The sequence below is a fragment of the Myxocyprinus asiaticus genome, chromosome 28 (assembly GCF_019703515.2).
Source record: "Myxocyprinus asiaticus isolate MX2 ecotype Aquarium Trade chromosome 28, UBuf_Myxa_2, whole genome shotgun sequence".
Taxonomy (NCBI): Eukaryota; Metazoa; Chordata; class Actinopteri; order Cypriniformes; family Catostomidae; genus Myxocyprinus; species Myxocyprinus asiaticus.
The window spans coordinates 20388837-20402019 of NC_059371.1; the positions used below are offsets into that span (position 1 = coordinate 20388837).

General features: G+C 41.7%; 1 protein-coding gene across 7 annotated transcripts in view; it reads right to left on the reverse strand.

Moving 5' to 3' along the window:
- The window catches only part of LOC127419054 (multiple epidermal growth factor-like domains protein 6), a 176354-nt gene extending 163661 nt beyond the window's left edge, over nt 1-12693 (reverse strand). For all 7 annotated transcript variants that reach the window (XM_051660109.1, XM_051660112.1, XM_051660110.1 and 4 more), the window contains exons 1-4: nt 12524-12693; nt 7598-7732; nt 6443-6552; nt 5357-5461 (exon numbers count right to left, since the gene is read on the reverse strand). In XM_051660109.1, coding sequence (XP_051516069.1) covers nt 5357-5461; nt 6443-6552; nt 7598-7732; nt 12524-12606 — 433 coding nt within the window. In that variant the 5' untranslated portion in view covers nt 12607-12693. The remainder of the gene's footprint in view (nt 1-5356; nt 5462-6442; nt 6553-7597; nt 7733-12523) is intronic.
- Nucleotides 12694-13183: the final 490 nt, after the last annotated feature.

Here is a 13183-nt window from a genome sequence, read left to right on the forward strand (position 1 = left end):
TTTGTTTTTTAAATAAATTAATTACATTTTCAATGCAAAATCACTAAAGCAAGAATATTCACCGATCCCTCAGCCCGGGTGTTGCCGATGTAATTGGATATTGCGATATATATATATCGTGAAGGAGGGAACAAAACAAATTTATTCACACACATGATGTATTTTCACAGATAACAAAATACCCGACCGGTAAAGAATGCACAGATGAAGTAGGTTCTTTGCCAGAGAGATGTTTCCCTTCACAGCTGTTGAACATACATTTTAATTGCACTTAATTTTTTTCCAGTTTCATTTGAATTTTTAGTATATAAAGTTCAAAGTTTGAAATCAAGGTGTCTTGCTTTATTGTGTAGGCATAACCCTAACCCTTCTTAACGAAAATTACCCCATGGTACCACCTAGCGTCCAACCAGTGGTAATACTGGTGTTGGTCGTTTTTCTGTGGAGTTTTTCTGCGACCAAACGACCAATCAAAACTTGGTCGACCAAGACTCTTCTCATCGACTAATGTTTGGTTGACTATCAGGGGGCAGCTCTAGTGGTACTGGAGCAGTTCGCCCGAAGGCAGAAGAGCCCGTTGCCATCTGCCAGGGGGCGGGGGAGTTGTCTCGATCAGACAACAGTGCAAACGTACCCACAAAATCTATTCTGAGTGCTGTATGGCGAAGGATGCAGCACACCACCCCTATCTGGCTCTCTCTGGCAGATTGTACAACATTACTCCACTACAGTGATCCAGACACTTGAATCATCTCTTTATCATGCCGAAAGTGTGCTTGACTACACTGCGTATCTGGATATTTGCCAGGATATAACACTCCTCTCTATTGTTTGTTCACTATTATTTGATGTGCCTAACATCTCCTTTGATGTTCCACAGAAGAAAGTCAAACAGGTTTGGAAGAACATGAGGGTGAGTAAATGATGTCATATTTTATGACAACACATACACTATATTGCCAAAAGTATTCGCTCATCTGCCTTGAGACGCATATGAACTTAAGTGACATCCCATTCTTAATCCATAGGGTTTAATATGACGTCGGCCCACCCTTTGCAGCTATAACAGCTTCAACTCTTCTGGGAAGGCTTTCCACAAGGTTTAGGAGTGTGTTTATGGGAATTTTTGACCATTCTTCCAGAAGCGCATTTGTGAGGTCAGACACTGATGTTGGACGAGAAGGCCTGGCTCGCAGTCTTCGCTCTAATTCATCCCAAAGGTGCTCTGTCGGGTTGAGGTCAGGACTCTGTGCAGGCCAGTGAAGTTCTTCCACACCAAACTCGCTCATCCATGTCTTTATGGACCTTGCTTTGTGCACTGGTGCGCAGTCACGTTGGAACAGGAAGGGGCCATCCCCAAACTGTTCCCACAAAGTTAGGAGCATGGAATTGTCCAAAATCTCTTGGTATGCTGAAGCATTCAGAGTTCCTTTCACTGGAACTAAGGGGCCAAGCCCAGCTCATGAAAAACAACCCCACACCATAATCCCCCTCCACCAAACTTCACAGTTGGCACAATGCAGTCAGACAAGTACCGTTCTCCTGGCAACCGCCAAACCCAGACTCGTCAATCAGGTTGCCAGATGGAGAAGCGTGATTTGTCACTCCAGAGAACGCGTCTCCACTGCTCTAGAGTCCAGTGGCGGCGTGCTTTACACCACTGCATCCGACGCTTTGCATTGCACTTGGTGATGTATGGCTTGGATGCAGCTGCTCGGCCATGGAAACCCATTCCATGAAGCTCTCTACGCACTGTTCTTGAGCTAATCTGAAGGCCACATGAACTTTGGAGGTCTGTAGCGATTGACTCTGCAGAAAGTTGGCGACCTCTGTGCACTATGCGCCTCAGCATCCGCTGACCCCGCTCTGTCATTTTACGTGGCCTACCACTTCGTGGATGAGTTGCTGTCATTCCCAATCACTTCCACTTTGTTATAATACCACTGACAGTTGACTGTGGAATATTTAGTAGTGAGGAAATTTCACGACTGGACTTGTTGCACAGGTGGCATCCTATCACAGTACCACGCTGAAATTCACTGAGCTCCTGAGAGCGGCCCATTCTTTCACAAATGTTTGTAGAAGCAGTCTGCATGCCTAGGTGCTTCATTTTATACACCTGTGGCCATGGAAGTGATTGGAACACCTGAATTCAATTATTTGGATGGGTGAGCGAATACTTTTGGCAATATAGTGTATTTTAGAATAATGTCATCTCGTGTCTTTTTGAATAGAATCCATAATTACCAACATGATCATCTTTTTCTTATCAGCAGTAGTTAACATTAATTTCCCATCAGTGTTTAAAGGTCATTTTCTAATTTGTCACACTTTATCATAAAATTCTTCCAGCAGGATATGTCTGCACATAGCTGACTTTGGATCCTGTGGAATCTGCCAACTTTACTTACTATCCAACACAGGCTTTTATTGTTGTGCACTTCTGATAGTGTCAATCCCAAAAACTGAATTCCGTGTCTATTATCAAGTCAAGAAAATTTAATTTATCAGAAATCTAGAGTGTTTTCTCAGGAATGTATTGTCTTTTGCTTTGTGTCATTTTGGGTATTGATGTCGCAAAAAATTTTTAGCGAAGCCTCTACCAAAACAGGGCTAGGAAATTTCAAACCAGCTGTTTAAAGGAATAGTTCACCCAAAAATGAAAATTCTCTCATCATTTATTCATGCCATTCCAGATGTGGATGACTTTCTTTCTTCAGCAGAACACAAATGAATATTTTTAGAAGAATGTCTCCTATGGTCCATACAATACAAGTGAATGGGTGCCAAAAAAGCTCAAAAAATCACACAAGTCAGCATTAAAGTAATCCATATGACTCCAGAGGTTAAATCAATGTCTCCAGAAGTGATTTGATAGGTGTGGGTGAGAAATAGATCAATATTTAAGTCCATTGTTACCATAAATTCTCCTCCCTACTCAGTCAGGCTGCACTTTAACTTTCACATTCTTCTTCTTGTGTTTTTGGTGACTCACATTCTTCATGCAAACGCCCCCAACTGGGCAGAGGGAAGAATTTCAAGCAAAAATTGACTTAAATATTGCTTTGTTTCTCATCCACACCTATAATATCACTTCAGAAGATATGGATTTAACCACTAGAGTCATATGGATTACTTTTATGCTGCCTTTATGTGATTTTTGGAGTGTCAAAATTTTGGCACCCATTCACTTGTATCGTATGGACCTACAGAGCTGAAACATTCTTCTAAAAATCTTAATTTGTGTGCTGCAGAAGAAAGAAAGTCATACATATCTGGGATGGCAAGAGGGTGAGTAAATTATGAGATCATTTTCATTTTTGGGTGAACAATTCCTTTAAATGGTGTCAAAAGCCAAAGCCATAGGTTTTAATACTGTATGAAGTGAATCTCAAACCTGCCATTAGTTTGAATTAACTATATCACTACACGGTTGTTTCCATTTTCAATAATGGATGTCTTCATCTGTGAGGCTTTAACAATGGAGTGCATCGCTGTGGTTTTAGTTCATTAGATACAAAAGCAGGTTTTTAAAAATATTTCTTGTGAGAATGAATCACATTTTTACACCTCTGTAGTTCATTTGAAATACAATAACACACCAGGCTTTGTATTGCTCCGTTTTTAACAGTTTTTGCAGAAGCTATAAGGTCTTAGGTAACTTGAAAGATTTTCCCACCAACAAAGGCAATGCAGCTGTGCAGAAGGACCCATGAACCCTCCAGAGATCTGCTCTAAATCAGAGTCACCTCACAGAGAAGCCTGTTTCTGTTCCAGAATTGTATTCTCACACTTACTATCATTGAGGTGTCGTAAGGGAACACAGAGCCTGCTATGTAAGAAGAGGGATTTGACTGTCCCATCAGCCCTGCTTTGACCTTAGAGTGGTTGTGTTCTACTGATGCACCTGCAGGCGGTACTGGAGGAAATCAATGGAAGTGCTTAATAAGGAGTAAAGCAGAATGGAGTGACTGAACGGTCCAAATGATGCAATAATTAAAGTAAGAACCCCTTTGGGAGGAACACACATTCGATACCAGAAGCTGGAGGTGCATCACAGCATATTGAATCTCTCCCTCACAGAAAGTGAAACAGAATACGCTATTGGACTAAATGCAATAGCATTCTACAACTATTCTACTGCAAAAAAAAAAAGTCCTTGTGGTAGCTTTTACAATGAATGAAATAGCTATATGCCAGAAGTAAGCTTCATTAGCTGCTGCAGTAATATAACTGATTCAGATTATCTGAATCAGATATTTCACATATTTAGGTAATTTAACAGAATAATACAGAAAAAAGTAGAAAAGTACCAGCACACTGCTGTAGTCTGATCAATCAATATTCCTTACATAATTAAAACTACCAGAGCTTGTTTAACTACCAGCCGAAATGAAACTTTGCCTTTTAAAACAGTGACTGTCACTATATTTTGTTCTCAGTTAATTAAAGAAAAGTATGAACTCAAGGGCACAATGAATACACTGCGAGTAACTCAGTCTGTTTACAGCTTTTCTTGAAAGTTAAAATGAAGGCACTGTGGAATATATACATCTCAGGTTATGGTAAGCTTTGATCTTTGTCTGTCTGTCTTTTGACTGGCTGTCTGTCTGTCTATCTATCTATCTAGCTGACACAGCTTTGTCATGCCAACATCAAAGTTTGTCTTGACCAACATTACCTATCTAGTTTTAAATGGATTTCGACACTTCTGGATACAAAAGAGACACATATGACATGCTGATAAGATGGCTTCTAACTGTGCAGTAGCAAAGGAAGAAAGGAAACTCAGCTTTCTTTTTTAGAGCTATTATGACAGCTATTACTGTAAGAGAGAGAGATCCGGTGAAGCTGCTTTTAGCCATTATGCGCCAAAAATCTGGAATGCTTTACCAACTGAAATTAGACAAGCACTAAGCATTTACATTTGTAAAAAGCATTTGAAGACATATCTTTTTAAACTAGCTTTTGATTAATCTATTTTATGTTTTTTACTGAATATATGCAATTTGTATGTTTATAATTCTGATTTCCCTACATTTTTTAAATTCATTTTTTTTATCTTTGTACTTTCATTTTTATTGCTGTGATTTGTTTTACTTTCTATGAAATGTTGAATTCTAAGTTTTTTTACTTCTAACTTTGAAGTACTTTGAGCTGCATTTTATGTATGAAAGGTGCTATACAAATAAAATGTATTATTATTATTACGATAGTGATTTATCATAGCTTGTTAACATTCAGTAAACAAGCCAACATTACATTCTTTTGGTGCTGAAGGTTGAGATAGCATCCGTAGTTCAAAGCTCAAATGACCAGAACTCAGCATGTTAATGAAAATAGCTTGTGTGCTTACCATGCTGACAGTTAGGTCCATTGAATCCTGGTGGGCAATCACACAACTGATGCAATCCACCTGTACACACACCCCCATTAAAGCACACACCATAAGTGCAGAGACCTATAGGAGAAACGAGAGAGAATCACAAATCACACCCAGAAAATCAGATTAATCCTCCTAAGAGGTTTTCACAGAAAATGTTGAAATTTGGTTAAACAACTAATCTAATTCTTTATCTGTTTGTGTTTTGTAATTTATTTCACCTAGCAGTGACAGTGACTACAGTGACTATTGTCTTATTTACATGTGACAACCGGTTTGTTAGAACAATGCATTATTTGAAGAACTGAACATTTTTGATGAACAACCCCAAACTCTACAGACACACATCCACAAATTCAATTTGCACTTATTTGAACAAGTTCAAAGTGCATATCTACATATCGAAGTGCAAGCAGCATCACTAATCTTTAGTGATCCAAATTCAGCATTGCAGAAGCACTCCTCAGGGTCCTGTAAACATTGGTCAGACCATTAGAAAACATCCCAAACTGTTTTTTTAATTTTAAAAGTATCACTTCCAGAGTTTGGCACCTTTTTTGTCAATTACTTTGCACTTCCTCAATGAAAATCCAAAATATTCCCATGGATACAATTTCAACACCACAGAGATTTACAATTGGATTTTTCGAAGATGTACAGTTCCATTGTGCCCTAACAGCGATCCTGTACCATCCTGACAAAAACAATAAAAAACATTTATGGTCCCCATAATGAGAATCTGATGAAAAGTTTATGTATGTGGCTGACATTGGCAAAGAAAGCCTCAATCCCTCTCACGGAATCCCCAGAGAAACTGGGATGAACAAGAATATCATTACTCATAATGTAAGACAGTCAATCACCCCACAGGCCTTTAATGAATGATTGTTTAGGAATTGTTAACCACACCCTTATGTGATCAGAGTGAACACTTCTGTGCTAGTGATCTCAAAGATAAATGTCACTTTACCATTTTTATTTTAAGGCCTATTTATTAGTAATTTCATGTTGTATATGTTTGATCACAGCTTTGACAAAACTGATTGTGGCAACACTTACGATAGAGGCAGCCTGACTCTCCACTGAGCTGAGACCACCCAGAGCAGCATCTGTATGTAGTCTTGAAGTCTTGTCTGTACACTTGTCTGTAGTTTATGTAGTAGGCAGTCCTACAAAGAGACAACAGATGATATGATTACTGTAAAACTAGGTAAATGGCCAATGAGTTTAAAACAGTATATATTAAAAAGAGCTCTGGAATGATGACTTAAAAGAACAACATAAAATGTAACGATACTAAACTTCTATCTTTAAAAGAAAATAAAAACGTCTTGGGTGCATGCTTCACAATGATGCAGTGGTGTAGTGACAGATATCAGACCATCATACACACGATGTATAGTAAGAATATGTACACATTATACACATACTGTAAATACACAAGATACAACCACAAATACAAGATGTCAGATTTGAGTGCTACCTGGAGACATTTCGTAATAGGAAGAATAGGAAAAAAGACTGCTGAAAAACCCAATTGCCCTAAACCCCAATTAGTTCAGCATTTGTTCAGTGCAATGGCAACATTTAGCTGGTCCAATGTCAGTTTCATGAGGGCTATTCAGCTATCTTCAATAATTGCAGAGGAGGTTGATGGCTCTGAGAGCCTTGAGCCTCCTTTGAATCCTGAAGCATCTGAGACCCTTAATAACCATCATCTCTCAACAAAAGGATCAGTTACTAACTGCTGTCTTTCTCTAGCCATCTGCCCATTATCAAAAGAGGCTAGAAGTTGGCTGGCCCTGAAAGGTGTGCCAATGAGAAATGGCTGGTTGGGAAAAAGGACTATTGATAGAGGCCTTGATTATCTCTCCCAAGACAGAGGAAACTCTTTCAGGATTATGAACCCTGTTCTGAGAAGCTATACAGCACATATAATCTGGTGCAATAGTATGATATTACAATCCTATAGATGTGCCTTGATTTAGGTGAAAAAAAGGAAAACAACACCTTCCATGACTGTTGTAAGATGTACATGGTTCATTCAATAAGAATTCAAATACAGTGTGATGTACAGTATATAACGTTCAGATTTTAGGACTGTAGGATATTTCATTGTGGGGAAAAAAATTAATTGTAGTTGTATTCAATCAGACAGTCATTCAGCTGATTATTTAAACTGTCATTCCATCAGTAAGTCAAATTAATACATACCTCCTCTCATAGTCCATACACCATGAATGACCTGTGCAACCTTGCCTCCAAACCTTCACCATACGTGTAAAAGCCTGTACACAAGGCTGTTTCTCAGCTGTGATAATTCTCTCTTGTTTTGTGCAGACATTTGGCCTGAACAAATGAGAAGAAAGGATCAAGTTCAGTTTAAGGTCCATTTGATGAGGATCATCACCCACGTACAATACATCACCCTTGAGCTGTCCCTCTGTTTGAAAGTCTTCTAGAAGTTACAATAAAAGACTTGTGTTATAATAAACTGATGTGTTACATGTTATAACATTTTAATTGTGGCACTTGGGTCAATGATGTGATGCCTTCTTATTCTGTCCTTCTCTATTTTTTCATTTTTTTTATTTATTTATTTTTATATAAAAATGTTTTTAAAAGAAGCATGTAAATGCAGTACCTCTGAAACATAGGAAACGTCATGGTTACTTTCGTAACCTCCTTTCCCTGATGGAGGGAATGAGACGTTGTGTTGATGTAGTGACACTAGGGGTCACTCTTGGGAGCCCCAAACACCTCTGCTTTTTTGAAAAAAGGCCAATGAGAATTGGCGAGTGGAATTTACATGCCACTCCCCCAGACATACGGGTATAAAAGGAGCTGGTGTGCAAACACTCATTCAGGTTTTGTGCTGAGGAGCCGAGACCAGGTCCCAGCCATTTCAGTGGGTAGTTCAGCGTTGTGGCAAGAGGGACACAACATCTCGTTCCCTCCATCAGGGAACGGAGGTTACGAAAGTAACCATGACGTTCCCTATCTGTCACTCACTCGACGTTGTGTCGATGTAGTGACACTATGGGTCCCTATACAAAACGCCACAACTATCTGCACTGTATTACGTGAACTGGCAGTGTGTGACGGGCAGACTGCTGTGTGCCTCATAGCCAGCACACCAGGCCATCACGTAACCTCCCCCAACACTCTTATGAGCGTCGAACGGTCCTTCAGGAACAAGTCCACTGCTCAACAATAAGGAGAGGCTAGCCCAGCCGAGGCCTCTTTCCCTCTCTTTTCTCCCTAAAAAGAGTGGAATTTGTTAACCGATTGGGAGCCATAAGTGTCTGCGTCGGGGGGTGTCCCTCCCAAGGGGAAGACACCGCGGAGACCACACCCCGCCCAAAAAGAGTCTTGTCGGAAGTATGTCATGTGGAAAGGTCCCATGGTAGGTCCTACCCGTAAGTTTCTACAGAGCATGGCGACCGGGGGCAGAGGGGTCTCTGCCCAAGGAAGATGCAGTTTACCAACAGGGAAACGATTTTGCGGAAGATATCACATGGGGTCGCCTTGGGTGAACCAGCACATGTGGAGCATCTACCTCAGTACAGGGTCTCATTAGTGCACGTATTGGGCCGGCAGTGAGTTTCTCCGCAAACTCAACTACTAGAGGGCTAAGGAGGAAAGTCATCCAGGGATCACAGTCTGTGAACACGACTGGGAGTCAGGAGCACACATCTTCTCCTCAAGGGAGGGGAAAGGCACTATGCGCAAGAAGTACACCTGGCCAGCTGCTCCAGAACTTACCTGCTCGTGCCTGCCAATACACGGGACGAGACCGGCTCAACCCGGAGATTGTAGAACCTCGCAAAGGTGTTGGGTGCTGCCCAGCCCGCTGCTCTGCAGATGTCTGCCAAGGAGGCGCCACTGGCCAGGGCCCATGAGGACGCCACACTCCTGGTAGAGTGGGCTCATAACCCCGCAGGGGGTGGCACATCCTGAGCCTGATATGCCATTGCGATGGCGTCAATGACCCAGTGGCGATCATCTGTTTGGAGACAGATTCCTTTCCGCTGTCCACCAAAGCAGACAAAGAGCTGCTCGGAGCTTCTAAAGCTCTGCGTGCGATCCAAATAGATGCGTAAAGCTCACACCGGACACAGCAATGCCAAGGCTGGGTCTGCCTCCTCTTGGGGCAGCGCTTGCAGGTTCACCACCTGATCCCTAAAAGGGGTCGTGGGAACCTTGGGCATATAGCCCGGTCGGGGTCTCAGGATCACTTGAGAGTAACCCGGACTGAACTCCAGGCACGATTCGCTGACAGAGAATGCCTGCAGGTCCCCTACCCTTATGAAGGAAGTGAGTGCAGTCAGGAGGGCAGTCTTCAAAGAGAGTGCCTTAAGCTCAGCTGACTCCAAGGGCTCAAAGGGAGCTCCCTGTAGACCCCAAAGGACTACAGAGAGGTAGGGATTCAACCTCCTAGCGCCTCTGAGGAACCTGATAATCAAGTCATGCTTCCCCAAGTACTTACCATCTACTGCATTGTGATGAGCTGAAATAGCAGCTACATACACCTTCAGGGTGGAGGGGGACAGCCGCCCCTCCAGCCTCTCCTGCAGGAAGGAAATCACCAATCCGACTGCACATCTCTGGGGGTCTTCGTGTCGGGAAGAACACCACTTAGCGAACAGACGCCACTTGGTTCCCAGAATTAGTGGATGAGTGAGGCGGGAATTAACCGTGGCCTCGACTCTATGCCTTTTCCCCCTGTATCTCAATGGTAAAAACTGGATACATGTGAATGTCACCATGCACACACCTCACCCTCACCCATTTATTCCTATCCAGTGCCCTGCCTTGCACCAAGCATTGGTAGATAGAGGTTTAAGAACCTGAATCCACCAAAGCTTGATGTGTATCACTTTTACTCTTACCGGTATCCGATATGCCCCTGCCCGATTGGGGGCGGCCTGTGGAGCGACGGGGATCCGGACCAGTGTCCCCACCTCCATCACTGGACAACGATCATGACTATGCCCGGCTTCCCCACAGCTCCAGCAGACCGGCCCAGGCCTTCCTTCCACACTCGTGGGGGAGGTCTTGCCAACCTGCGGGGGATAGCAGAGGGAGACAGGGAGAGTAGGAGGGACAGACAAGGGGAGGGGTCCCCTGGACCGGGGATGGGGTTTGGGCGGGGCTCCTCCACACTTCTGGGGAGCCGGAACTGGGCGGGACTGGGAGGGATGGGGTGGGGGGGTGACACTGGACCCTCTCAGACATACCTCGCGGAAGTTGGGTGACGAACTGCTCCAGTACCACCAGGTCGACAACATCCACGGGCCGCGGGTTCCCTCCACCAGCAACCATTTCCGGCAGACATCCCGGAGCTTTTGAGCAAAAGCGAACGGGCGGCCGTGCTTCCCGAAACTCAATGGCCGGAAGAGCTGACAGCTCTGTTCGGGGCTACGACCGACCCATTACTAGATGGCCTTCTTCAGGTGTTAATAATTAAGGAGGCTGGCAGCAGGAAGTTGTTGTGCATCCAGTTGCGCCTCCCTGGAGAGTAAGAGCCATAGACAGGCCACCCACTGGTCGGGAGGCCACTTCCAGACCTCCGCCGTCTTTTCAAAGAGGTCCAGTGGGTTCCGGGGAGGTTGCAGTGCCAGCCCCCTCTCTGGCGATCAGGCTCCGGAGCACCTGCCGGTCCTCCGCTTGTGCCTGGAGCAGGACCACTGTGAAAAGCTCTATGTTCGTGGGCAATGGAGGAGTCAGGAGACAGCGAACAGTTCAGGTCAGTCTCTTTATTTCTATACAGTGTCACGGCTTATAGCCAACTTAACAAAAGGATCTTTGTATTGCTTTAGGGTTCTCTTGCTCGTCCCTGGTGCTCTCTCCCTGCTCTGACGCTCTGGCGTGCCTTTTCAGGTCTCCCTCCACCATCACTATAATCAGAGACAGGTGTTAGAGTAATCATAACCCAGGTGACGATCCTTACTGCTCTCCCTCTCCCGCAGACCGACACATGACCACGGCCCCCCATGCCACAAACGTCAAATCACATTGGTTCTTGCACATGCCGTGACCAAACGCCATGACATCATGACACAAGAATCAGTGACGTGACATATTTTTTTAATGAAATACTTCAGATGAATTACAATTGAATGACATAAATGAATGAAATACATGACCTCCAATGAACTGTTATAAAATGTTTCATAAGTTTTAAGTGAATAAAAGATTGAGTTGTTTTCTAAAATGCGTATGTTTATAAGGCTTTCAATAAGTATTAAAAGCACTTTATTCTGTTTCTTTCATGGAATTGATTGTGTTGTTATGTTTGTTTGTTTTTAACCTCATGCAGTTTTGTCATCATTTGGCGCAACCATACATCATGTGTGCAACCCATTATGGTAGTAAAAATATTAAAATCAAAATGACATATTTAATTTCTGTGTCTGAAATATTAATCACTGATACAATATGTGATGTGATCCTTTTGTTATATATTTTCCATACATTTGATGGATTTTAAAGAAAAAATAGATCTCAAAAACCTGAGAAACTAAATATATAAATATTACTTATAATATACGAAAACAAGTGCAAACTAATTCTCAAAACAATTCACCGTACTACCAATAACCTTTTAAAATACTGTGCTTGGTATGGTAATATAATATTTTAAGTAAATAGTAATGGGGGGGTGGGGGGCAAGAACATATTAACTTGTTAAAAACAATGAACTAAATTAAATTAACTAATTTATTTTCAAGTTTGAATTAAAAAATTTTAGTACAAAACACTTCAAATATTTGAACTATGCTAAATATATTTATTTCTATTTTTAAAATAGCCCTTAAAAAAATCTTATTATGTCTCCACACATTTGAAATAAACAAACATTTAAGTATCATATAAAAATTGCAATAATAAAACTTTTTACTGTACTTTTCAAATACTGGACTGTTTTAATTCTATGTATAACTATGGAAGATTAAATGAAAAGAACATTATTACGGTTAAATTCCCCCTACTTCTTTTTTTGACAATAAATATACGTAATATGATGTTTATTGTTTCTTGCAGAGAAAGAAAAATCCGTGCACACAATCGACATGCAGTCAATACAATAGAATAATAAAACATTGGTGGCATGTAATTTCTCTTCATGCTACTTACATGTAAGTTTGAAAAGCTCGAAAACCGTACGATGAACTGATCTCTGAAAGCAGAAATAGTAACATCACCGCGTGACAATCCATGTCCCAGAACCTGACAACACTGCATTCAAATCAAACTGAATCCAGCATGTGTTCAGGCTATTTCATCTGTAAGCTGTAAAGCAGATGAGCAGGATCGACATTCCTGGTACTGTACTTCAGTTGACTGTTTACCCATACTTAGGAATTTACAGTATACTGTTGCATATAGAGCAGGCATGTTCATACGATTGACATTTTACAACAGGTAAAATGTCTCTTTGATAACGATGAACAATTTACACGTTTTTAGTTTATGAGTGTTGTGCAGGAGTATGCAAATAATTTTCGCATTTTCGTTCCATCGTATCCAAAGTGGAGTCATAAAAGACCTAATCAATTTTATGGCTTTTAATAATGCTTGAAATACCTTTAGCAACAAAAAAGAAAGTGTTTGGTATGTAGATTTGGTTGGTTGTAGATGGAATACTGATGGGAAAACATGAACACATAATGCATAAAGGTACAAACTGTTAATCACCAAACAGTGCGTGAGTTTGGAAATGTATTTACCTATGTTGTGCTCGTGCTGCCACCTAATGACACAAACCGCACTTCACAGCACTGTACAAGTTTAACT